The sequence below is a fragment of the Synchiropus splendidus genome, chromosome 1, assembly GCF_027744825.2.
Source record: "Synchiropus splendidus isolate RoL2022-P1 chromosome 1, RoL_Sspl_1.0, whole genome shotgun sequence".
Lineage (NCBI taxonomy): Eukaryota > Metazoa > Chordata > Actinopteri > Syngnathiformes > Callionymidae > Synchiropus > Synchiropus splendidus.
The window spans coordinates 50,972,525-50,999,802 of record NC_071334.1 but is presented as its reverse complement, the minus strand read 5'-3'; the positions used below and the strand labels follow the sequence as shown (position 1 = coordinate 50,999,802).

Below are 27,278 nucleotides of genomic sequence, written 5' to 3'. Positions count from 1 at the left end.
ATATCAACAAAACAAAAATATCTAAATCTAAAGGTCATACCACAGTCACCGTTTGTACCAGGCAACAATATGGGTATCAGTCATTTCAAATAAATCTAAAGGCCCACGCTTCTTACCGTCCACGCTTGGATATAGCGAATTCCACCCCCTCCCTTTGGAACGGCATGAGGCGCTGCAGGAGTTTGTGAGGAAGCCCTGACAGTTGCTGGGACCATCTTGTATCGCAGTGAGACGCCGGAGAGCCAATATCCTTATCCATAACAGCGGCCTTATCAGCCTCCACTTCCTTGGTTTGGAGATGGGTTTATTCTTTTCCCCTGCTGGAAACAACAGCAGTGACTGAAGTACCAACATTAACAAACGTGTCTGGAGAATAAATACAGATTGAATTCAGATGAGATGAAGAGCTAAGTAGTAACACGGGATTATTTAGTCATATTAGTTTACACACATAAGGCATCAGGTCCTGTCTAAACATGACATAACGGTGTAGCTTGCACACGCAAAAACTGAAGCTCCTTTTAATGAACAGTACATTTGCCGAGCTGATGTGTTAGCTAATGCGCTAGCTGTTTACTTTGTGGGATAGACTTGGCTCATACAGCAGTAATGCGAGCACGCACGATTGAAGAGAGTTATTTACATTTACTGGCGTCAAGACACGAGACGTTATTATAATATAGATATTATTATTTACGTATGACACTGCTGGTGTCGTCACGATAGCAGCATGGGCCGGAAGTGTCCGCATTTACGAAATATAAGCTGCACTTACAACTTGAAGTGGGGGGTTATCTTCAGTGAATCCTCAACAAACGGTGTTCAAACATTAGATGGGTGACATGGGGCTGGAGTTGGCGTTCAGTGACGTTGGCAATGTAGCGTTTGAGCAGCACGCTCAGCTGAATTACAGACAAACTCGCGGCAAAGTTGGGATGCACTCGATTTGAGACACCGCGCAGCCAGGGCGAGTCGTAGTCGGCGGACACATACCTCTGTTTCCCACAGAAATAGCCAATTATTTGCATTCTACGTTGGGAAAAAAATGATCATCGTGCTTTTGTATAGAGAGAAGCTTATGCTGCGGTTTGTCAGCCAAAGTGTGTGCTGACATTATGAGATTCAAAAACATTCATGCACGCCGCAACGTGACATATTTCGAGCGCTCCTACGTGGTGAGCGTAAGGAGCTGACGCATGAGCTCGCCCAGCCTGCAGCCTGCTGGACTCCGCCGCCCCTCTGCTACTGAATTTCTTCACCCACGGTAGAAACAACGACTGTGCACCGACTGTAAACCAAAGCGGTAAGGCGACATTAGATCTCTGCGGTGTAATGTCCAGCACAGTGCGCTAAACACGGTGCTGCCATACAATAGACGCTTGTCAGGAGCGAGCTGACAGCTAAGTGCTCCTGGCCGTATTTAACACCAGACAGAGCTTGGAATTGCACGTTAGCTTTAGCAACGACGCGATTTAACTGTTCCTCATCGTGTCGCCCTTTCTGTCGGCAAGCGACCAAACGTAACCGCAAGCGGTTTCGATGGGTAATCGTATTAACCTGCCCAACTAATTGCAGTCAATTATAAGTCACTAAATGTATCGACAATTGATCCATCCGACTTCTAAACAAGTTAGGAAAATGCGACAAGTCCTCGGAGTAGCGTTCGCAACCCCAAGCTTTATCAATACAGTACATTTATTCCGCTAAAACTTGTCCGATATGTTGTTCACAACGACACGGAGTACATTTTATTGTCAGCGATGGTTTTTATTAACTGTCATCCCAAATGCAACAATGCTTGCAAATAGCATTTGGTGTCTGCTGCGGTGATGAAGCACGTTGTTTGACTGATATTAAATAAGAAACAATAAGTTGACATGCGAGTATTGCTCTGTACGTGTGGCCGTCTGAATCCTTGACCTTTATACCGGCAAAGCAACACCTTGCTCCGTGAAAACGCATCAACAATGATTGTTGTCAGTAGTGATCAGTGTCCTGCAAGATGTTTGGATGTGTATCCGTTGGTGATGGGTAATTCCGTCAGTGACATGTCCGCTGTCTTTAATTCGGTTCGTGAAACAGTGCAGGAAAGCTTTACTTCGAAAGAGCTGGAGCCGTAGTCCTTATCGAGACTGGGCATTATGATTATATCGCTGTCAGATACATCAGTAGGTGGGTGTCAGTTCAGTCACAGTGGCTGCTGCCGTTCATGCAAAACGATGCTGTTCCCTTTGGATTTACACCCATGGTCTGCCTCTTACTGCCCTCTTTTCTAACTCAAGTGGAGCCCTTGAGTAATAATTTACACAGTTGATAAGATGTTACAATTTCACGCACAAATCTTGTTCATAGGTCCTTCCATTTTCATCAGAGAATTGGCTAACAATACAAAAAAGGCACTGTTTTCCTTAGCCGAATGTCTGGGCTGCAGTGTCAACCATCATTTCAGCAGGTAAGCGCACCTTTTGAGAGGATGACATTATCGACACGGAGGTTGAGGAAGCTGTGTAATGGCTTCCTAAAAAAAGATGCGGCGCAGCGGCTTAATAATTCATTGCTTTCCACAGGGAAATCTATCCTATAATATTTGGTCTGCGCCATTAAATAATTCAGCCATCCATCTATAAATTGTTTGTTCAGTCTGTGACCTTTTCATGGGATTAAGGAAGCACAATAAAAAATTCTTGGCATAACGAATGTTACAATTATGAGGCAGGATTGGATCACTTGTCGCAGCCTCGTGTCGGTTGCTAAGTGACAGCAGGAACTTTTCCGCCCACTGTGTTTGCTGTTAAAGCGACTGAGCGGACGAAAACAATCGCACTATGTCACCACGGTGTCTCGCCGAGGATAAGCCCTGTTGGTGAAGTCCTGGACGGCGTGTCAATAACTTGGTGTTCACTAGACAGGTCCATATGCTCCTCGGATTGTTTCATCCCCGTGTGTAGTAATGAAACCGATGGCATTCGTGTGCGTGTGTGAAGTCCTTGACGGCTGATGAGAATGACGAAGATAAAAGGTGGATTTTGTCACGCATTAGTTGTGATTTTGAAATCCTTTCCCACATTGTCGTAGATTAATTTAAGTGTAACGGCAGCGTTTTAGGATTTCTGAGTGTGTGGGATTAGCGTTCTCGATGAGCGTGCCAGATACAATGGGAAGGTGGCCCAACGAACAGCTCGGCTTCTCAGCAGCCATCACCTCCCCATCGACTTTCCACCTGGTCTTTAAGCACCTAGCTGGCCACAGACATGTCGCCACCGTTCGCTCTCTTCCCCCCTCCCACTTTTCTTTCAGCCTCCTCCTTTCTTCGTCTTCTCTCTTTCATACCTCCCATCCCTCTCTCCTACTCTCTGTCCCATGTCCCTGGCTGCCCTTTCTTTCCCTCTGTCCCCCGCCTCCATCCTATAGCAGAGTATCTAATGAAGAGCCCCATTTAGCCGATGACTTTGGTTCAGTCAGTGCTCTGTAGCGGCGGTCGGCCTCAGCTGCTCTGACTGGCTGTTGGAGCTCTGACATCACACGGGGGCCAGCTGTTGATTTGGCGCTGTCTCCAAGGCCGCCAGGCTTGATGGGTTGTGGCAGGTAGACTTGTGCTCGCACCCTCCTTCCTCTCCTCCCTCCCACTCTCTTTCTTTCTCTCTCGCTCTCGCTCTCTCTGACACCCACTCCCCCTTGCCGTCTGCCTTTTCACTCCACTCTCGCTATCTCCTACTCTCACTCTGAACGGCGAGTGTGCAGGAGGCTGCTGCCGAGGAGTGAGCTCGGAGGCAACTCCAGCCACCTCCAGCAATCTGTGCCTCCTGTACAATGGAAACTAAACAGAGTGACCAAAGGGATGGAAGGCAGAGCTCCCAGGCAGGTAGGTCCTGCAGTGTGACATCTCTGACTTTCAAGGTTTCTGCTGTCCTTCTTTTGCCCGTGTCACTGAAACCGATGATTTTCTGTAGTTATTGAACTTGTCTTGTGGAGAAAACCTCTGCAAGTTTCTTCCAGCGTCATCTTGACTGACTGGGTCTGTAAGCCTGCTGCCTGGTTTAACTAAGCGCAACACGAGATTTGCTAAGCTGTCAGCACCGTGTGTCTCAGCGTGGCGAGCCAGAGCTCCCGAGCTCATCTCCAGCTCCCAGAGCTGCCTGTGCTTTTCACTGCGAGGATAATTAAGCAAGATCAGCCAATAAGAGGCTTTGCTTTGCATTGTTCTCCTGCCGAGTTCTGAATCCCATGTTTGTTCTGCAGGTGTTCCCTGCAAATGGACTTTTAATGATTCTGGCAGACTTCGGGAGGCTGCTCAGCCCTCCTTCATAGTCGCTTTAATCTGCAGTACTTGCATGTAAGTTTTCTGTCGGCATTGTTCTGCCTCTAATTGCCTAGATTGATATTCCCAGGAAGCTCTCCAGTGGGATGGGTAATGGATTACCTCCATGCTCTGCTGTGGATTTAATTTATTAATGCTGGCTGGCGGTGCCTTTACGGTGTCTGATGTGACCTGGAGGCTGAGCAAGCAGCACAATTAGAGGCTGGTCTGTGCCTGTTTATGTTATATCACTTCATTTTCCAGGAGCGAATCCTGGCAGCTCCTGAAACTCTCGCCACTTCCTGAAGCCAGAGTGAGCCGAGTATGAAAGCGCTACCGTTTCATTGGCTGCTCGCTAATGCTGTTTTTTTGCGGTCCAATTATGTCGCTCCCTTGTCTGTGTCCCGCCGCCCCCCTTTTTCACAATTAGCAGAAATGGCAGCAAAATGGGAGATTAGTTACTCAGTTAAGCAAAACAATGAAATCAATTTTATTGCGTTGCCTCAAATGCAAACCAACATCACACACCTAATTAGCTGTTAATTTGATGCTTGAGATTTATTATTCAAGATGCTGCTGCCTTCACTTTTTGAGTAAATAATCAATTGCCTTCTTGTTGCCACTGTGAAAATGTTAAAATATGATTAATCGTGTGAATTGGTGGCGTTAGCTTTCATTATCTGTGACACATTGCCCCTGTAATACCGTTGAGATGAGCATTCTTTGTATATATTTAAGCGGTAATCCAGTGGCCAGTGTCCTTGCAACAGGCAAATTTGCAAACATATCTTCTTTTTTTTTTTTTTTTTAAGCTTCGAAATGGTGCCTGTTTAGTCACCCATTTTTGAACATACGCAGGTTGCGCTTGCTTGAAAATGTACACTCTATATCCACTCAGGGCTTAGAAAGAGGGCGCATATAAAGGACCCCTCTGATGCTCTATTTGACTCCTCATCTGCCGCAAACAGCAAAGCCAGTGGCTAGAAAAGAACGCAAGGTGAGCGATTGAGGGTCCTTCACCTCTTAGTGTGCTGGTTATCGCGCAGACAAGAGCCCTGCTCCCTGCAAAATCGAGCAGAGCGGAGGTGTGTGTGGGGAAAGGTCAGCAGCATGGAGAGGTTGGGTTGTGTGTTTGTCAGTAAGTAAGTATAATGGAGTGCGCTTGTGTCATCAGCAGCAGGCTCTCGTGTGCTCTGAAGTGAAAGGAAATGTCTCCATTTGTGGGCCATTGAATGTAATTGTTGATGAGCGACATGTCAAGTGTTTGATGTATGATTTCCTCGGCGAGGCTAGATCCCACCAGTTTGTCCCCCACCGGCAGCCTTGCAAGAATACATTTCACCAAGAAATCTGTTGTAATTGTATGAAATCGCGGTGTCGTCTCTTCCCCCAACCTCGCCTATTTAGATGCGGTCCAGTTGCCGGTTGTTCTCAATTGTAATTTTAAACAGAACATCTTTGCAGCAACAGTAATGCGAGTGAACCCCTTCCTGTCTGCTTTGTGAAGTCCTGAAGGACGGGCTGCAGCTCACTGTGGGAGTGTGTTTATTTTGATGTCCTTAATTGATGTGTTTAAGTCTGGTGTCATGGCTGCTGTGTGCTCAGAAGCTCTGCTCACAATACCTGGAGTGCCGACGTTCAGACACGCCTTAGTAAAATGTGACTGATAGCTGCAGGGGTGGGGTATCTTGTGGCCTGATTTCAAATCTGGCCAAGTCAATGCAGTAATTCTGCAGGGTGATATTTCTTTAGTAAACAATATAGATCCGGAACATCCTTACACTTGCTCCTTGTGACGTTAATATGCCTTTTATAAATTGATCCTGCATCCCTCTGCTTGCCAAGGACGTCAAGTCAACTGCTGCAGGTGAATGCGGATGTCAATTATCAGGCTTGAGGCATCGACTTTCACTTAATTGCAATCTTTATGAGGTCAAGAAGGTCCAGTCTTAAAGATAGGGCCGACATCGTTTCAGTCCACGGTAGAGTCCTTAGGAACAGATTTCCTGAGTGAACGGAGATCCCACTTAACCTTTTTGGATTTGCATGGGGGGGGTCACAGTGAGACCAAGTTGCAAGCAGCAGCCATGTCTTGGCACAGACGGGTGCCAGAGTTGGCGCAGTGCCTCGCCCGCTCACTGAGACAGAGATTAGAGAAGAAAGCAAGAGATGCAGCGAGATGAGGAGAGAATGTTGAGCGTCTACTTATCCAACGCTCATCAGACTCATTACGCTGCTCTTAGCGGTTACTCTTCGATTGTGTGGTGGTAATGTTGTTAAGTGTTTCATTCAATTTAGTGATAATTGTCAGAACATTGCAGAGTTTCCAAAAAACTTCTCAATTCCGATTCCAGATTGCAGTTCAGAGGTTGGTCTGATATTTCCGGTGTCTGCCCTTGCCTTGCCTTGCAATGTCATTGTGTGGTTTAGCCAGTAAGGAGTTTGCTCTGAGAAATAGTGGTCTCGTCGATTTGATATTTATGTGTCACCAAATGACAGAGGATTTTCAGCTGAGAAACGCTATCTTTTCTCAATGCTCCCTGAATTCCTAATGCTGGGTTTTTACGACATTGGTGCTTTCTTCTGTTCCCGCCACGGCGCTCCCATCTCTGCGCTCATCCATTATTTATGCAACACACACTCTCGCCACACTTTCTCTTCCACAAAATCCCAGATATTCCAAAGTCGCTGACACAACGAACGCTGTCAGTCACAATGACCCCAGTGACGCTGCCGCCCCTCACCCTTGACCTCGCTCAACCTCACGCCAGTGCGCTAACCCTGTGCCTCTCTGTCCGCAGAAGGTCATGAGGATGTCAGAGGCCCTGGTTGCTGGTCAGAGCAGCTGAAGCCAACATGGACAGAGAAGTGTCGGATGGCATCACTAGGCTCAGATTCATCGACCTCACTGGCCACATCCTACTTCAGCTCAACCATCGCTGGCTACGCACCAAGTAGGTCTCCTCTCTGTTGTCGTCTCTTCAATTATTCAGTGATTGTGTTAAATACAAGTGCAGTGATGACGAGTTAACAGTTTACTCAATTGTCAAAAAACCTACATTACCAGTACCAGAATAGCATCAACATGGCCCTCAAAAACGTATTCCTCGTTCTGCTGAAACTTGCCCCTGTACACAAAGGTCTGCCCTTTAAATCCTATTGATAGCTCATTAAATCACAAATGTATACCTAGAGTGAATTCACTGTAACTACAATGAGCAGCTTAGCCAGTGTGCTAGCGTCCTTGAAAGTATTAGTGCTTCCTTTTGAATCCTGCTTTTTTCATAATTTTGGTTATAGTTTTGTATTTTTTATGAGATGCTATCCCTTTGCTCTGTAATTGAATTTAACGTGATTTGGCTGTTCATTGTCATCTAGTACGCAAAAATATCCTACAATAAACCTGCCAAGACAGCTCAAGAAAATAAGGGATTTTTCACCCAGCTGAAGAAACTCACTACCAAAAAAGCCACAGGGGGAATCTTCTGTCTTATTACTGCCTACTATTATTCCCATATACCACTTATTCCCATCACTGTATATGTTGGGTCAAGAGGTATAAATAATACTGTAGACGTCTATTTGATTCTGTGGAATAAAATAGTACAGTGCTAAAAAGCGGGTGCCTTTTTCTCAGACCTCATCATCACATTTTAAGCTACATTTTGCAATAATTGGATAACCTTTAAGAGACAATAAGGAACCGACAGGAAGTACAAAAATACGAGACACAATCTGTTTATGCACAAGGAAGCATGTCTACAAATGTGGTGCAAATATGCTTTCACGCTGCACTCCATAATTTCTGTCTGATCGAGTACATCTTTATTGTGCAAATGCGCAGATTAGTGCCTCAAAAATTGAATCCCCTCCTGCTATCACAGCATAAAGATGAAAGTGAGCTACCTTCATTAGAGTAAGTGGAGCATCTGAAATATGACACTGCACTTTTGGGCCAGATTTTGTCTCGACACGGTAATGAATAGTGATGTCCACTTTCTGCTGCCTTTGGAGAACATTTTGCTTCCGTTTATTTTTTTCGTTAGATAAGAACCCACCAGGAGTGAAATATTAATTGATAGAACGTTGTTCAACCTTTTTCACGTATGCAGTATCGAGAAATTTTAAATAAATCAAAGCCTGCAGCCAAATTTAGTCAACCACTTGTCCCAAGATGAAACACGTAGGAAGAAATGAGTGATTCCGTTTGGGACAGAAAAGCTATCCGTCACCGGACTGCCTCTTGAATGTATCTGTCCGATACTGCAAATCTTTGAGAACTCGAGAGACTTCACTCATCAAAATGTCAGTGAGAGACGCTAAATATTCAGAAGCAGAGCGGCACTCTGGAGAATTAGCTGTTTTCCTTCCCTGAATGTAAAAATAATGTAAAGCAGTCGCCAGTGTTGCCTTTGTAAACACTGTGACAGGTCATTGAAATTCACCACAGACTCTCCAGCACCAAGCCGGGTTTTAGCTCACCTCTTCGCCCGACACACCATTGGGTTAGCAGCGCATTTGCCTGGTGGAGGAGCTCCAGAGCGCAGGAAGAGCTCACTAGAAGTCAATTACTCTGACATAGAGGAATTGGATGCCACTTTTTACATGCAGCAGAGTCAGAGATAAACAATCTCACTGCAGCTCTGGGATCAGATGGCAAAATGAGTTTGATCACTACTGGTCAGAAAGGTTGATGCTCCTGATGATGAATGAGGTGCAGAGGAAGGGACACTCTCTGCGCTCATGAGAATGAGTGAAATGAAAACACGCAGTCAAATTCTGGCTCCATTACATGATATTGTTTTTGCCTTTTTTCCGAAGAATAATGTCCTTATTTCCCTGATACAAAAGAGACATATAGATCTTGTGTCTAACCCTGAAATTTCAATTACACAGCTCATAATCATGAACGAATTGAACCCATTGGTCCACAAATCTAGGTTTTCTAACCTTTGTCTCGTGTGTGTTTCAGGATCTCTGTGTTTCCCAGTAACGTTTTGCAATGAGAATGTCCGACTGTGTTGACACTGAAACCATGAAAGTCTCTGAAGGTAGCAACACCTCGACCTCCCCTCAAGACAAACCCGTTGTGTGTCATGATGTGGACCAGAGCCAGAGCAGCAGAGATGAAGACAGCTGCGACACCAAGAGGGACACTCAGGTAATGATGACTGGCCCCTGTGCTCTGCTGTACAATCAAGTCACACTTGAGCTTCACTCTTTAAGATCAACTTTCACTCCTCTCTCGTGTCCTAACTGGGAAGTTTGAAAGTGTCAGCACTGACCATCCTTAAATGGAGTCGATGGCGCTTGGCGTCTGAGCAAACATTTTGACTTCTCCTTCCACATTCATCACTGACAACTCAGTTGCAGTAAACGTCAAGCAATAACTGCCCCAGGGATTGACTGTCACCTGCAGCATTCCCAGCGATTCCTCCCCGCTGCTTCAGCAGGCAAAATTATTCCTGACGAGCACAATGGGCCGTGACTGAAATAATAATGTGCGGCTCTAACTCTACCTTGCCACGGATTCAATGACAGCAGATAGAGTCCATGCAGTTGTGAAAACTATGAGTATCACGTGTCCACTCTGGGGAACAATTGCACTGGAAAGGCACTGGGGATCCAGACAGCTGAGATCACTCAAATAGTGCCAATTAATTAGGTCTCTGTGTCAGAGCTATTAATGGGCTCTGGGACAGGCTTTTTAATTTGGCTTTAAAAATAATTGCAGCCGACTGTTCTGGGGAAAAAATGCTCAGTTTCAGTAAAATACACCTGCATTGGAAATACAAATCTCCAGTTGTAATAGGTTGTCTCTGCTTCCTCTAAGTGAAGGATTCAGGGCAAACCTGCTAGGTTTTTATAAGAAGGAAGTGCTCGGGTCATGTGCATTACCTGTGATATGGACTCAGTGGGAGCAAGATAGGGAGCTGTGGCGAAAATGGAAATGAATCTCTGGTTTTCATTGTCAAGGGTAGTCAAGGAGAATGTATCATTTTGATCTAATGGGCATCTTTAAGTGGTCCCTTTGATTTCTGCCAGATGTTTAGGGTTTGTCAATTAATGCCTGATATCCAAAATGCTCTATACATCTATGGAATTGTCGGTATGTTCCTTTTGCCATTTTTGAAGAGAATAGGGTGAATTTAGATTATTTTACTGCAAACATCTCTTCTATTTAAATCACTTACTTCAATGAAGATACTTAGAACACGTTGCATTTTTTTTAAGCACTCGCATGTATTCTATAGGAATTGACAATACTCACTGTCACTCCAAATAGTGCTGGATATTGAAGTTGCACCTTTTACTCCGTCGGATTATTTCCTGTCTTCTTATAACAGAAGTCACTTTGACTTTTAGTTTGAATTTTTGGATGTCATTGGTAGAAGAGGGCAAACCTATATATGGGTCACAGAAAAGAAAAGCTCTGCGTTCATAGGTGGGGGTGTGAGCGCCGCACATTCCTCCAGAGGTGGGGGCTAACTGGATGACTTTGCCACCATCTGCCTGTAGCGCCGTGATCCGTCCTCTGCGCAGGACAGGTGTCTGGTGGCCGCCCTACTTCTGCTGACTTCAGCCCTTTCCCGCTCCCCCTTTCCCATTCCCTTATCTCCTGCCGGCATTGTTCATTCCCCACTGGCCTGCACCACTCAATTAGGTAGTGTAGCGTTGTGCTCCCAGTCCCAGCCCACCTCCCCTTTTGCCTCCCCCCCGAAACAACCATATTACCTGATATAGCAAAGGAGCAGTAGGTCGCAGGCATTGATGAGGAGCAAACACACACACACACGTTCATTTTTTTAAGGGGTCTTATTTAGCCCTCAAGCTCATTGAGGAAGGGGTGGAGTCGTCCTTTAGGTTTTTAGAGGACAGGTTGGAAGCATGGAGTGTGTGTGTGTGTGTGTGTGTGTGTCATTGTGTATGTTAGGTCTGGGAAATTCAAGGACTGGGCTCTGTTATAATTTGGACTGAAATGATCCATGCCAGGGCTCCACCCTTCTCCACCTTGGCATGTCTATGTCTGCTACTGTGAGACCTTCTGTGTTATTGGACACACACACACACACGGTCACTCGAGTGTAACGTGCAGAGGCACCGAGCTGTCTCACTCGCTGCTGGTCTGCCGCCGCTCTGCAGCTCATGTTTTGTGCCGGGTTCTGACTGACACAGACTGCTAAATGTACAACGCACAAGGCCATTATTTGCTGGTGTTTTTTCATTATTTTTAGGTCATGTTGTGTTTTGTTGATTTGTTGTGTCTGTTGTACTGATGCCAGTCAGTTTTGATTTAAACATTTTTTCAGTTGTAGTTTTGCCCAAATATTAATTCATTTTTTATTTGAATTATTTTATTCAATTATCTCTGACGGACAGCCTGCAAAGTCCTTCAAGGTATGGCTGGGATCGTCCTGCATGCTCAGGCAGGGTGCTGGGTGTCTCGTGCACTTGACTCGTTTGCCTGGACTGAACTCTTCATCTGTGTTTCTTAACATACGGTTAACAATACAAAAGTCACTCCCCAGCATACAATCATTTGCCCTGCATCGCTGTCCTGCACAAATAACATTGGATGGCATGTTCCATTCTAATTCTAAGGCTTGAGCCAATAACCAACAAATTGAATGTTTCCAAGTCTAAGTACGTCTAACAACGTCATTTTGTTGACCGCCTGTGTCTGACCGATGCGGCTCTGCCTGAAAACCAGCTGCATCTCATGAATATGCATGTCAATTCGACTTCGATCAAATACAAATATGCAGTGACTGAATTTGTTTCCCTGGATGCAACATGGATTATTAAAACGCATGGTTGTGTCTCAGAATGTCAGTGTCATGCAGTTGTCATGTTAAAGTCTGATGATGAGACACGACTAAGTTTCTACTCACTGGAATTCCTCTGCTTTCAGTGGATGATCTTAATTCATTTCTTCATTCTGATCTTCAGAGGTTTTACAGATTGCCTTAGTGAATTTGAAGTATATTTTCCAAGAGGCGCTTAACAAATTAGAGCTAAAATTGTGTTTTTCTCCTCATATCTCTTTCAGAAGTGTTCACTTTAATATTTTAAGCTAATATATTCAGTGCATGTTATTTTAAACATTAGCATGATGTTGTTATATTTTACTTCCCCTGTGTATTGCACTAGATTAAATAAAATGCTTGTAAGACATTGGTAAATACAAAATGAAGGCACTTACTACAGGTTATCGTCTCAACCTTTCTGCCTTAGACACAGCTGCTCTGCCTTCATTCAGGCTCTGATATTTGTATTGCCGTGATGAAACAAAAGCAGTGCGTAAGTGTGTGCATGGTTTTAACATTGCCCACCTCCCTGCATCCCTCAGCCCAATGCCAGACTAAAGCTGGTGCGCAGCCTGGCAGTGTGTGAAGAGTCCTTTCCTTTCCCTATTCCTGAGCCTTCCGCAGCACCACAGGTAAACTCCTCCCGGAGTGTGTTCACATGCTTCATCTCACCTCATCAGTCCGACTTAGCTGCAGCTCAGACTGCGCAGCACATTTTATTGCCTTAAGCTACAGGCACACAAGCGCGCATTAGCTTCGGTGCTGACCGGGGATAAGTTCTTCATTTCGGCTCATTAAGGTCGAGACAGACGCTGTGCATTGCTTGATTAGCAGCCTTCGCTGGACAGCTTCGATTTAATACTTCACCAAGTCCGTTCGATGAAAACCTCCCATCGTCGAAGCACAACTCGAGCGGTAAAGCATCCACTGTTTGCTCAGTCAACTCTCCAGCTTGTCTGTGAACAAATACCTTGGACCATTACATGCCACTCTGCAGGCCTGCCGGCCCCTTTTCGGCACACATGCACAGGTGCGTTTCCACCCAGTCAGCACCGAGCCCCTGTAGCCAGAGGGCACTGCTATTCCCACTACAGTCTCTCATCATCCGCACTCACACAACGTCCTGTATTACCGCCATCAATCATGTCGAGGAAATTACAATTTCCACACGTCAGCTGCAGAGAGCTGTGGAGCGCTCTAATTGAATACTCCTGATATTTCCCCCGCTTCTCTTATTGGGCCCGCAGCCCCAGACAAAAACTTAAAGGGGTGAGGTGCAACGATAACAAGTGAAGGGAGACTGAGGACCCTGGAAAGCCTTTGTTTCCGCTCCACTATCTTGTGCTCTTGCAAACAATAGATAGCTGCGACGACAAATTCGATGACTGCTTTTTGCTCTGACCTTATTGTTCCCAGACTTGTTTTGCACCGTGAGCTGAACTGTTGGCATTCAGTGTTGCACAGAAAAAAAAGATAACATTTGATTAATCTATCGCTCTTTCATCCTTTTGGAAATGTGGCGATGCAAGCGCCGCTGCATGTCATGGATGCTGTATAGAAATTCAATCTTTGAATGAAAATGGAATAAATTACTGGGATTGAACAGGAACCGAAATGTCTTTTTCTTTTTTCTTTTTTTTTTTTTATTAAAAACGTGTCAGTCACGATTCATTGGAGGGTAAAATTTGTTATGTGACACAACAATCAACTAATGGTACCAATCGATACAGAGTCGAGGAGCAACAGTCCACTGAGTGGGCTTTTTGTCTGGTTTTGTTTTCCAACAATCAAATTGTTGCCCTCTGAGTTTTGTTTTTTTTTTTTGGTGTCATGTCAGATGATATTTTCCTCAACGGCCACTCTAGAAACAATAATTTGCTGAAACTTACAGTAAATCCAGATGAGTGGGTTCATGCACGTCATTGCTCAAGTCGACGGTGCATCTGTTATTTCAACGTAGTTCCACAAGATTAAATTTTTATTTTCCATGTTCATGTGTTGTATGACTTTGTTTGGGAATGTTTCAGTCGAAACCCACAGTGCATTTTATTCTTGGAAAAATGTGTTTTTATATCTAGGCTTACAATTGCATTCATTTTCATCAACTTTTGGAGGCTCAATTGTGCTCAGTGTGACATGACTATCGATGGATCCGCAGGCTGTCCAATCCATCCTGGAAGAAGAAGAAAAAAAACATTGTGCGCCCGACTGTCAATTCAAATCAGCGGTTGACCGTCAAGCTCCTTTGTATACGTGCATGTCTTTCTTTGTTTTAGACTGACAGCACATTCATTACCCATTCACAGGACCATCATTTTCACGCCGTTTTCCCTTTATCTGGAGGTAAATGGGTGTCGAAAAACAAATGAGGCAGCTCGCAACAGCTGCACATCAACCACGCCGCTTCCGCGTGATGCCGAGGGTGGCATTAAGCCACAAACATCACCACTTCTTCTTGGTGCCAGAGAGACGCTTCAACTCGAGCACACATAAGCAGACAAGCACACACGTTTGCACAGAAGTCGTGATGCATTTTCACTCTCACCATCTCGCTCAAGCAATTAGTCAGTCAGAGCTCCCATTAGCATATTACATTTTTCACATATATTCGGTCGTCTTAAAGTGACACAGAGCGGAGACTCATTATCTTGCCTCGCAGCTGTTACCAGGATCAAACTCGTGACCTTTTTTAGGGGGATTTCGAGCTTCTATCAGCTACTTGGTCACCCTCTCCTCACATCTCATTTATTTATTTTCTCTCCTTAAGATTCCACAGCTCCCGCATGTTAAATCTCACAGTGTGTGATGAGTCCACTTCCCGTACACTGAAATTCCCCACACCTCCATTCAGCCTTTCTTTTCAGCGATGAAGGAGGTTGAAAGGAAGCGTGTTTGTGTCCGTGTCTGCGCAGTAATGAAAAGTAACCAAGGACATTTCAAGACCAAAACATCAATCTTTTAAAGTGAAAAATATCATGTCATAGTCAGTAAGCTAAATAAATATTATTGGTGTACAAAATGGTAGTATGAATGCTATTCAAATTTGTTCAAGGGCATATTTAATTGGTAGAATAGAATTTCTAATCCCACACAAACTCTGGAAGTTGGAGTGAGAATCATGGAGAGCACGCGTTTACAGATCTTCACATATTTACAGATCGTCTTAGTCAGACTCACCTGTATCCACTCATGCAATGTAATTTTGAGAAGTATTTTTAGTGGCTGAAATTTTAAGAGCTGACTCTAGCAAAGCCAGTACAATGCTTCTTCCAGTCGCACCACATGCTCAAAAATATGTTGTTTGGAGCTCTTGAGTTAGATTTAAAAAAAAAAAAAACTTAAATAATTAAATATAATAATTAAATAATTTAACATATATTTATCTAAATCGAGTGATACCACCTATTTTTTACCGTCCTGAATGGGGTTTACACATTTTATATTTTTTATCATGATAAGACGGGCATGCTGCAAAATTTGCCCTAGATTTACCAGCAGATGTTTGGGGTGGAAATGTTTGCAGTCAGCAGTTTTTGCTTAACCACAGGAAGGAGAGGTTCTATTGAAAAATAACTGGGCTATAAAGTGTTAGTTTTCTTTTTTTAACACGTAAAAATGTACGACCCTGAGTGATCAAGTCAGTCTCTACATCTGCTTCCACCTCAAATTAAAATGTCGAAATGACCCATCTATATCTGCAAGTAAGGCCGGCTCCCAACAAAAACAGCTGTGTAGCCGTCAGTCATACTCAACATTGTGATGATGCTCTATCAAATTTCTCCATCCTTGCTCTGGTCCTCCAAGCAACTACATCTCTACTTGACTGCCAGAACGTCTTCAAACGTTTTCTCATCTTGTTCTTCAGTTATTCCACTATCCCAAATCCAATTGAGGTAGTCTTTTCTCACCCTCGCTCAGGCTGGCTGGAGGCATCGTATTAAGTCATGCTCTGTCAAAGCAGTCTCTTAGGCTGGCCACATTTATTTGTGTGTCCTTCATGCAGATTAGACCACCTGGATCATTTGTCATTGCTTAAGTCACGAATGCTGGCAAAAGGATTTTCAGTGTCTGCTAAGCTGCATCCAGCCTTATTCTGTTTGTTTTTCCTTCCACATAGGATGGATTGACTCTCCAGTCCCCTGAAGAGGAAGTACAAGCCACACAATATTCCGATGAGAAAGAGGAATGCTCCAACAAGCTGGACAAGCCTGAGAAAACAGCCAGGAAAATGCTCTCCAGAGGTGATGACTCATGCCTTAACACCATATACCTTTCTCTGTGCATATATTTTTGTTTAAGCAGAGGTGGGCAATTAAATTTCCCAAAGGGCTACATTATAAACTGTGGCAGTTTTGAGGGGCAATCATGCCTAAAGAAAGATGGCGATGACTACAAAACATGACAGACTAGGACAAAATGGACATCAAAAATGGAAGTGTGGAGTGTAAATATGGCATAAAACTTATACAAATATGTATTTAGCATTTGTATATGTATTTTATGTCAGTATAAATTATAATAAAACTGTGGACAAGACATTGAACATTGACAATTTATTTCAAAGTATACTTTCAATTTTCTTTCAAGTGTTTTGAGGAACACGAAAATGCACGCAAAAATGGCAAATGGAAAGAAAAAAGTCTTAAAATAAGAACATGTTGTAGTTGAACTACCAATTGTTTAATTGTACTCTGACCTCATGAGTCACGAAAAGTATACTTTCAATTTTCTTTCAAGTGTTTTGAGGAACACGAAAATGCACGCAAAAATGGCAAATGGAAAGAAAAAAGTCTTAAAATAAGAACATGTTGTAGTTGAACTACCAATTGTTTAATTGTACTCTGACCTCATGAGTCACGAAAATACAGGCAAAGGGCTGCATATGGCCCGAGGGCCGGACTTTGTCCAGGTCTATTTTAAAGTGTCTTTATATACAGTTTGCCTGAAGTAACTGACATCAAGAAAAAGCTTTAATCAAGCTTTCATAGATTTATTTCCATTAATAAATTACAGAAGATTTTTGACTGATCCAAATGACATGGATCAGGTGACATATTTCAGTGCACCACACTATACAATGTGACGTGTACGGATTCACTTTCACTTTCACTTTCACTTTGACCATTCTGCTGTCAAATGTAAAAATGAAGTGTGATTAATGAGTTATAAACCTCTAATACATTCTGTTTTCATAATCATGTTCCACCCCATAATAGTTGTGTACTGACCAGTCATAGGCCAGCGTATTTCACAGTAGTAATATTGCCATCAGAATTTGAGAGAAACCCCTTGATTGTGAGGGATGTACCTGCACCCTAACACTGGTTAAGTGTATGTATAAATACGCAACACGTACTGTTCCTCAGTCTAATGCAGGTACTTCACACAAAAACTGTCCTTTACTTGAAATTAAATTTGGAAATAGATTTCAAATTGCAGTTTGAATTGTTTTTGCATTTATCAAGTAATTTCCCGTCCAAGTTTTTTTTTCCCCCTTCAGTTACATAGCAACACCTGCGACCTCATTTATAAACATTGCTTGAAAGGTGGACGTCAGCTTCCGGCCCAAGTGAGCACAGGGAAAGTCGAATGATTGATGCCTCTCCAGTAGGCTCCACTGGTGATCACAGCAATTGGAGATCAATGGAACGAATCCTAATGCGTAAATGATACTCCACACAATGGATGTCGTTCAGTGAGATCGCTGCTTATAATAATTATATCCTTTCCTGTGTCAGGAGCGTAGCGCCCGCTCGCGCACGTCTTTCCGACGGCGTGTCCTCCACTTTGTCCAAAAGCTCTTTCCTGGCTTTAAATGATCTCTCATTATGGGCCGATAATTGGCGTGATTCAGTTAATTGCGAGGAGCTCAAGGTGTGAAGCAATTATACAGATTCCCACGGGCGAAAAAGGTGTCTGCTTCCCTCTGTGGAGCGACACCGCTGATGAGGCGAGGCCCAATTAAAGAAGCCAGACGTTCACCGAGGGGAACAATGCAGAGAACCCAGGACTCTCACCGAGGGGCCCCATTATTCTCTGTGATGGCGCACAAATGATTTATGCTCCCGCTGCTTTAAACTGAAGAATCGACTGTGCACGTGTGAACCTTTCTCCTTCTCTTAATTGTTAAAATGTGAATGACCGCTCTTCTCTCACAATTGACTTTAGAATCTTGACCAGTCGTTTGGTAATTCTATGACGGCTTCACTGTAAAATGATCTTTGAGATTTTCAATTGCCGTTTTCTGAAGTGAGACACAGAAAGACACATTGCTGAAGTGGATTGCTCCTCTACTTTGGGGTTTTTTAACATTTTTTTTTTTAAGTCGATGTGATCTTTCAGTGTTCAGTGCTCTGAAGCATCACTGTCTTTCCTCAGATTCCAGTCAGGACTACACAGATTCAACTGGCATCGACCTTCACGAGTTCTTGGTCAATACATTAAAGAGCAATCCGAGGTAAACTCATCTCCCATGTTTGTTTGAACCTCTCACATCAGTTATGACTCTGTGACAGTATGGCATATTGCTATTGGATTATGAATTAAGTTTAACTAGCTTCAGGTGCCACTGATCGACACAATTTCTTCTTTTCAATGGGAGGATGCCCCTAATGGAAAATTATAGAGGTGCTTGGAAATATGAGCTTATGTGCGCTTTAAAATGGCCGGTAAAGAATTTACATTCTTAGTTGCAGTTGGAAAAAGAAACAGGAAATTGCACCAGCTGCTGTAAATTTAACATCTACAAAGCATGTGAAGAGAAGAATCACTCATTTAAGCTTTGCCACGCAGGTTTGTGTATGTGCTCATGTGAGCCTGAGCAGTAGTGATGGGCTGATGAGGCTTCATGAAACAGTGTCCTTATTTTCAGAGGCCACCAGATGGCAGTCTGTGATCCAAAACCTTTGGATTTCAACAACTGTTTCATTGAAACCTCACATTGTTTTTAAACCAAAAGCACCAGCTGGTGGGCTCTGAAAATAAGGACACTGTTTCATGAAGCCTCATCAGCTCAGCTATGAGCAGGCTCTTCACAGACGTCGGGTGCAGTGTGTTGTACGGAGTGTTCCACAGCCTCACACCTTAGGATATCCTTGTGTATGTCTGGAATTTACTCGCATTACATTTGGTCACAAAGTGAGACCATTTGAAGTCAAAGCTGCTTGATTTCTGTACCTGTCAATTGAATAGCTTGCGAGTGGCCATCATTGAGTACTTTATCTTTTATATTGTCTTCTCTATGGTCTTAATGTTGACGTCGTACTTGATAAGCATTTATTACTTGTTTTTGTCTAGTTCATTGGTAAACTGGACAACTGTTTCAGAAGTAGCCATGTTGTTTCGTTGGTACTTAGTGATGTAATTGGAGGTAATCTCCTACTCCAAGTAAATTAGCACATCTCCTGTTGCGTTGCTGTCTGATGTTTCGGCTGAAATTGAATTTCTTGTTGTGTTCAGGGATCGAATCATGCTGCTCAAGCTGGAACAGGACATCTTGGATTTCATCAGCAATAACGAGTAAGACACGCTTTGGCTCCTAAAAGAGCGCGCACCAGTGGGTTGATGCAACCATTTCAAAGGCTCACCGTCCCACTGACACCTACTGCGGTGTTCGCTGTCATTTAAATCTTGCAAGCCTCCCTGTTTATGTAAATGATTTTCCCAGAATAATTTGGGAGACACAGAGCCCAGTGAAACAAGACAAAGACATTTCTTCACACTCTTAGATGGGCCATGCTTGATGACGCATAATTAAGTTGAACATCTGTTCAGGCTTCCAGCTGTGTCACTTGAGTCTCTGCTAGTTTAGAACATATTTGAGACGCACACCATCATTTCCACTGCAGTCTGTGGACTCTGCAGCTGCTGCTAGTCTTGACTTCCTGACGTCTTTTGGGGAGGGAAGCTTTAGATGTGTTTTTCAACTTTTATGCAGCAAACGCTACCCAATAATAAGGTCAAACTTTTCTTAGATGAAAGATATTTTCCATAGAAAATAAAATATTTGTACTGTAATGCATTTGCCGATTTTATCTGTAGAAGTGATCTATTCCATGTGGCCCTGAAGCCTCATCCAGACGGTCTGATGTGGGATATGAAGACAAACGGGTAGAGCAGCCTTGTATCCAAATATTCCCTGGGTTACAAAGACGATGCATCACAACCCACAATTCACTGCAATGTTGTTTTAACTTTGAACATTGTTTCCTGAAATACACTCCTGTCATTGAGCCCAAGTTGCTGTTCGTTTTTTATCGCTAGTTTTACTATGAAAGTCAGCTGTGACATGGTGTCCTTGTTTAATATTGTTGATGCTTATATGGTCATTGTGGTGCAGAACTGATCACAAAACATTTCTCCTCCTCTAGAAGCCAAAAGCGAAAGTTCCCTCCTATGACGTCCTATCACAGGATGCTGCTGCACCGCGTAGCTGCCTACTTTGGAATGGACCACAATGTGGACCTCAGTGGGAAGTCAGTAGTGATCAACAAAACCACCAACACGCGAATGTAAGCTCCTCTCTGGTTTGTTATGCCTCACAATGAAATCCACTGCAGTAGCTGCTGCAATTGTCCCCCATTCTGAGCTGTTCTACTCAAATGACTGTTTCTGTTCTGGCTCTTGATTAACATATGTTGCTGTCAGCGTCTGCTGAAAATTAAGCTTGTGTTGAAACTGATGCAAGTCCCCCCTCCACCACCAACAGACCTGACCAGAAATTCTCAGAGCACATCAAGGATGACAGGACGGACGATTTTCAGAAACGCTACATTCTCAAACGAGATAACTCCAGCTTTGATCGGGAAGACAGCACGGTACGTTTTTTTTTTTTTTTTTTTTTTTCTCGTCTTTTTTTCCCTCCACCAAGCTGTCGTTTTCATTTCTGACATGTTGGTAAGAGTGGGACAATCTGGCATCCCTGACATGGCTGCTAAAGAAGTGTGTGTGTGTGTGTCCTTGCCAGATTCGAATGCGTTTGAAAGCTGACAAGAGGAGCAAATCGATGGAGGAGAGGGAGGAGGAGTACCAGCGAGCCAGAGAAAGGATATTTGCACATGATGTGAGAGCCGTCGGTGTAGGCGGGGTGGGGGAAGGGGTCCCTGCTTCATAGATCACTCGTATTTTTATTCATGTGCAAATTACCTCAATGTGTTTTTGCCACCAATTATTCTGCTGGATTTATGAATTTATGGATGATTTAGTGTCACGTTTCCCTGAGAACTCTGATTTAGTGAGCTGGTCGGACCTGACAAATCGTATTTCGTAATCTATTTGCTAACAAGACAGGTAACATAATGAAAAGTATTCGTCAAAATACATGTTGTTAAAAACACTGTCCTTCAACAGTGTTTTTTTTTGTTGTTGTTTTATCATAGTGAGTTCCATATGCACATCTCCCCTTTGAAACTTTGTAATTATCCTTCATTAATCCACTGTTAATGGCATTGAATTGTGTCTTTGATGTAAAGCTCCTTTTTATTTTCTGTTGCAGAGCGAGCACTTCATACTGGAACGGAGGTAAGAGTACTTCTAATTAAGATGTAGTTTTGGCAGTAAAAAGACTAGCGCAGAAGACTGTCACTTAATTAGCCAAATAAGATTTACCTCTTCAGAAAGCTTTTTTTTTTTTAAATCTCTGTTGTAGTTCTGAAAGCAGCAATTAGCATCAGCTCTCACAATTCTCAAGACGGGGGAATGTCTCAATTTTCTGGCGACTGCTCACCAACACCTGTTCTCCTCTCAGCATGCAGCTTGAAGACACATGCACGAGCACCCAGCAGAGGCGCCTAATATTCAGGTGGGTCCACCTTCCCGGCCTCAGTGCCACCGCCCCACCAAACGTCTCAGTCCTGCCCTCAGACTGAACCGCAGGCACAGAAATCCTTCGACTCACCGTCTGCCTTAATCGGCTCGTTCTGAAGCAGGAGTGCTGATCTTAGGATTTGTTTTCGTTGCTGGAGAAAAGCTTCTGTTTAATAGGATTTCCGTCGCAGGCTGCGTCACGTACAGTGGCCCAGACTGGACAGGCTTTCCTAACGTATTTATTTTAAATGTCATCTTGAGTGGCTTAAACATTTTTGTTATTTTTTTTAACTGAAAGACTTTTTAAAATAATTCTTCAGTGTATAATGTTTTGGAATGGAATCATATGATTTTTTTTTTATTTTTTTAATCATTTAAATGTCTCCTTCAGGTCGCGATCAGGACGCTCCGGAGCGAGTTGGCAAAGTAGCTCCGAGACGGAAACGCTCACGAGGCACGGCGATCCTCGTCCCTGGAGTAGCACCGACAGCTCGGACAGCTCCAATCGGCTCGCCCCTCGACCCGCCATGACCAAGGCCAGTAGTTTCAGTGGGATCTCACCAGGACTGGTCAGAGGAGACAGCACAGCCAGCAGCAAGAGCACAGGGCGGCTTTCGAAAACAGGCAAGAGACCGTCGGCTTTCAAGACAACGTGGCACAGTTGTGGGAAAATATCAGTGTTCAAAGCGCTCTGCTCAAAGGTGTTTTAATACAAGTAACCGCATCGACTTGCTGTTTAAAACATTCAATATTATGCCGTCGACTGATTCTGTACTGATGGATTTTTGGAGCGCAAACGACATCCTGCTTTATCAGATTTCGCTGCTTCCCTGGGATTGATCTTCACTTGTGGTGGCTCAGCCAGTGGAGAAATTTCGCTGCATCTTCCTTTGAACAAAAATCTTTAATTGGATGTTCTGAGGCAATGAAATGTAGATTGAGGGAGCGAAATCTCCATGTATTTATAGTGGGTCCCCAACCATGATCCCTCGAGTTGCACGGAGGCCTGATCAGAACAAATGTCCTTTGTCCTGCTGCGGTCAATAAAGCCTGTAGTCCACCCAGGAGCCGGACAGCTGTCAGAAGTAATTACCGTACTGCCCTGGAGTGATGGAAGAGGCTCTTAAAAACTGTTTCAGCAGCAGTAAAATCTCACAGTGCAGAGGCGTTGCGTGTATCACAGAACCCGAACTGGAGCTTGCTGAAGTCGACTTCATTTAGGAGTATGGAGCAACACAAGTGGTGCATCACGTGCTGCTCTCGACTTGACTTTTGATTAGCAGGGGATATCTAAGCACCCTCAGGCAACACACTCAAGAGGGAGGTGGGGGTAGATGTGTTCAGATGCAAATTTGGAAAAGCACCACGTAGCATAAGTCTAGTTTTTTTATTATGTGTTGTGCATAGAGAATCATTACTCATCACTTTTTCATTGGCTTTTACTCATGTAGGCATTTACTCAAGGTGAACATTTCCAATTTTCCGTGTTTCTTTCCTGGATGGTTACAGGTCACTACTTCTCCTTTTTACACAGTTGAACTGACCCCCTGATTTGGACCTAGCAGGTGGAGGGGAATGTAGTGTAATGCAACCTCTCCATGCCGCGACAGGTCAAACATTATGTTTACTTTTCGTTTACATTCTGAGTCTTTCAGGATGGATGCCATAGTGATAGTGGTGCAAACTATTATTCCAAATCTCAGAATACTCATGTCTTGAGTTGATAACATCATAATACACATGAGACAATAAAGTGTGATGGGTTTTGAAATAAACTTGACATCTGAAACCTCTGTTTAGGAAATCCTTGGCCATTCTCTTTATTCCCATCTGTAGTTGGAGTCAGGGATTTTCCTCCTGCTGCTGCCCTCACTATTGCTGCCTCGCTCTCCATTTCCTCAACACAGCAGCTGCGCTGTCCTTTGCTACAACTGTTGTTTCTGCCCTTATGTTTGAGGAGGGTGAGTCAAGGAGACATGTTGTTCTGCTGACTTTCCCTCGTTCATTTTCAGTCATTTGAAAATGAATTAGAAAAAAATGCGCCTGAAGCACTCACCGATATGTTTATATACAGTTAATAATGACCCAACTTGATACTCAGATTAATTCTGTCATGTTAATTAACCTACTCAATTTGCAATGAAGAATATTTTCTATCATTTTCACCACATATCTGCCACCATATTTAAAAAATAAATGTATGTACCCAAAATGTGAGGTGCAGAGTAATAGAGACTTTTCTCTCACACTCATACATGACTGCACAAATACTGTGTGGAGGTCCTCCATACACTGCCCCAAACATTCAATATCCAATTGGAACCCAACCTTTATTCGTTGAACTAGATTGCCCCAATAGGCTTTGCCTCCTTTCATGCTTGCCATGCCTTATAATCTTGGGTGGACAAAGACCTTTCCTCCTACTCATGATCGCTGGTTGCAGGACGACCTGAGCTGCTTAGAATTAGAGAAAATTAGATATTCACTCCTGCAGTCCCTGGGGAAGTTTGGATCAAATGTGGGGAACATTCCTGAATGTTTTTTTTTTATTGCATCTTAGAAATAAACATGGCTGGGTAAGGTTTCATGTTATCTATTTGGACTGCAGACCGTCTGTGTGAGAAGGTGTGACTTACCTATATGTTCTTGGCAATGAGAGAAAGGATTGCTTTATTATATGTCAATTTTTTTTGTCTAGTCTTTTACATTGAATTTGTTTTTATATATGCAGTTGCTGAAACTAAATTCTTTGTCTATTCATTGATGTATTCAGTAGGGCTTTTTGTTGTACTGAAAAACAAATCTTCAATAAAAAAAGGTGGAGAAAAAAAAATCATCAATGTCATATTTTCTCTTTCTTTCAGGTTCAGAGTCCTGCAGTAGCGTTGGGTCTTCATCCAGCTCACTGTCACGTCCCCAACTGCAGCTCCCAGCTCCAGCCTCCTCCCGGCCCACCATTCCCAGCTCACCATTAATCTATCCCAGATCTGACTTGAGAAGCTCTGTGCATCAAGAGACAATCAAAAGTGTCGCTCCCCAGCCGACACCAGCTGTCGAAACTGCTAACTATTATCTCTTGTCTCTGGATGCCTCGGGGATACCACCTGGCAGTGTTCTGGTCAGCCCGCACACAGGTACGTGTTCCGCACCTGCTTTTTAAATCATTAAAATCACTCCAAATGTTTTAAAGAGCATTAATTTCTCAAAAGGCACTCATTTTTTCTTTAATCTGCTGAAATCAATCAAAGTAACTCCTTGTTTTTTTAATCAATATTCAGTGGAGGATCGGAGTGCGTGTCATATTCAGATGTTATCTTGGTAATAAAGATGCTTCCAGCAGATGGAGGGAATTTTTAATATTCGTTATCTTCAGTCTCTGGTTTGAAGCATAAATAAGTGTTGAAGCTGGATGTTTGTCATTCTGTGCCACTCGGAGCTAAATCCAGTCGTGCTGGCTAAGTTTAATCTGGCTGTGTTTCCTCTTGACAGGAAAGCCTTACATTCATCCCAATGGCACCACTATAATTTATAATCCTGCCAACGTGCGAAACCAACATCCTGGGAAAAGTGCCCCTCTGTCAGCCCCTTCCTCCAACCAGCAACAGCACCCGACTCACCTCCTCCCCCAGGTCAGTGGTGTTGGCCAGGCTTTGCTCCTCTCGCCCTGGTGTTTATGTGTATCTCCAAATATCGACGTTAGTGTTGGTTTTACTGAAAGCTTACAGTGAGACGTGGGCGGCTTTACCAAAGTGACCTTTGGATAAACCTTTTATCATTGCTTAGCAACAGTTTCCATGGACTGCAAGTCTTAGTAGTTCTGGTTCTCCTTCGTTTTTATTCACTGGAAACGTTATGATTTCGATGGAGCCAAGATGAATCTTGACTGTCGTGAGCAAGAAAAAGCAACCTACACATATTGTTCACTTCACTATGCTTACCAATAGAAATTAGTTTCATTTAGTCCACGAAACACGCCATTCTGTCAGAATATCTGGTCTGTTAAATGTGAGAGTTCAGTGCTCTGACATGTGGATGGAGAAGCTGCTTGTTTAGCACCGCTAAAAGGACAAGTGGGGTTTCCTCATTGCGCTGATCATAACGTGTGAGGAGTCAGCCATGTCTCGTGAAGCTCCCTTCATTATACTATTCCTATCTTCTTATCCTGTCCCTCTGTTCAACTTCTCTTCCTCTCCCTCTGCTGGTTTGTCCTCCTCAGCCTTCTTCTGACACCGCCTACAACTCAGCGGTCTCTTATCCTCTTCCTCCTTCTCAGTACCTGCCCGTCTGTCCTAACCAACAGTTCACTGTGGTATAGACCTCCTCAACCACACCATCCTCACTGCATCACCTGTCATTGTGGCTGCTCTCAATTTTTTTTGCAGTGAATTGTGTCAACTGTTGCCGCAGAATTAGATGTGAGGTTCAGCTTAACCCATGTTCTAGTCACTGCGTTATGAGTTGGGTAAACTGAGGTGGTCATTGATGTTTTATTGGGCAATTCATTCATTCATTTAGATGAATAAATTCTTAGTTCAGAGCCACCACTAAGTCTTTCATGTTTTATTTTGATTCATTCTTCTGTGTGCCACGTGTAGTGATTGTGCATTGAGTTAACCTCATTTTTGACCTGGTTTTAGTGGAAGACATCTCTACAACTAATTATGTCGGTGGAAGTTCTATGAATAATTAATTCGGCACCAGATGTTCACACTGAATAATCCATGACTGAAAACTACTGGTTTTCCAACAACATGTCAAAAATGACCTGAACTGGCAGCCAGCTCTATTATGGATAAATACTCTCCTTTTCACAGCCTACTTGCCTGACTCACGTTTAAAGTCGTCATTTGCCCCTGAAAACGTTCGATCCATTTCAACTGATTACAGCCATTTGACACAGCCATTGAGTCAAATAGCTGCAGTGATCAGTTTAAATCATATCTTCCATTTATGTCTGTCCACAGCCTGACACCTTGAGCAGCCAGTTTAGTCACATGACACTGGCCCAGCCGCCTCCCAGTGACAGTGGCGCGGCAGCTCCGGATGCTCGGCACTACCCCACCCTCTACCACCACCCATCTCCCATGGTGCTGCAGGGGACACCTCCACAGCAGGTCGCCGGTTACATGATGGCAGGCCCACCACCAGGAGCACACCAGGGGACGCTGCAGGGCCAGCCTGTCCCCCTGCCAAGCCCAGGTGGCAGCCATGCGTATCCAAGCAACACCCAGACCCCTACTGCGTATCCTGGGTCCTCCCTGAACCAGCCTCTGCTCCAACAACACGCTTATATTCAACAGCCAGTTCAGCATGTAAATTCACCCTCAAGTTTGTCAGGCTCTGGCAGGCAAACCTAATTTCTTACAGTG

The 27,278-nt window shown here is 43.7% G+C and overlaps 2 protein-coding genes across 5 annotated transcripts in view; one reads left to right on the top strand and one right to left on the bottom strand.

Moving 5' to 3' along the window:
* Positions 1-916, bottom strand: part of zranb3 (zinc finger, RAN-binding domain containing 3) — an 82,129-nt gene extending 81,213 nt beyond the window's left edge. For 2 of the 3 annotated variants that reach the window (XR_008413680.1, XM_053853936.1), the window contains exons 1-2: positions 776-916; positions 117-320 (exon numbers count right to left, since the gene is read on the bottom strand). Coding sequence is in view for 2 of the 3 variants with exons in the window: in XM_053853936.1 (XP_053709911.1) it covers positions 117-259 (143 nt within the window). In the remaining variant the exon portion in view is untranslated. The remainder of the gene's footprint in view (positions 1-116; positions 321-775) is intronic. The other variant, XM_053853937.1, reaches the window with a different exon arrangement.
* Positions 917-2,015: 1,099 nt separating this feature from the next.
* LOC128760786 (R3H domain-containing protein 1-like) overlaps positions 2,016-27,278 on the top strand; it is a 37,167-nt gene continuing 11,904 nt past the window's right edge. Inside the window, exons 1-18 of one of the 2 annotated variants that reach the window (XM_053868454.1) lie at positions 2,016-3,862; positions 7,099-7,251; positions 9,270-9,458; positions 11,678-11,695; positions 12,648-12,737; positions 16,223-16,346; positions 18,484-18,562; positions 19,564-19,623; positions 20,475-20,615; positions 20,813-20,921; positions 21,071-21,166; positions 21,599-21,624; positions 21,851-21,904; positions 22,301-22,533; positions 24,774-25,043; positions 25,399-25,538; positions 26,126-26,218; positions 26,874-27,221. In XM_053868454.1, coding sequence (XP_053724429.1) covers positions 9,300-9,458; positions 11,678-11,695; positions 12,648-12,737; positions 16,223-16,346; positions 18,484-18,562; positions 19,564-19,623; positions 20,475-20,615; positions 20,813-20,921; positions 21,071-21,166; positions 21,599-21,624; positions 21,851-21,904; positions 22,301-22,533; positions 24,774-25,043; positions 25,399-25,538; positions 26,126-26,218; positions 26,874-27,221 — 2,040 coding nt within the window. In that variant the 5' untranslated portion in view covers positions 2,016-3,862; positions 7,099-7,251; positions 9,270-9,299. The remainder of the gene's footprint in view (positions 3,863-7,098; positions 7,252-9,269; positions 9,459-11,677; positions 11,696-12,647; positions 12,738-16,222; positions 16,347-18,483; positions 18,563-19,563; positions 19,624-20,474; positions 20,616-20,812; positions 20,922-21,070; positions 21,167-21,598; positions 21,625-21,850; positions 21,905-22,300; positions 22,534-24,773; positions 25,044-25,398; positions 25,539-26,125; positions 26,219-26,873; positions 27,222-27,278) is intronic. The other variant, XM_053868462.1, reaches the window with a different exon arrangement.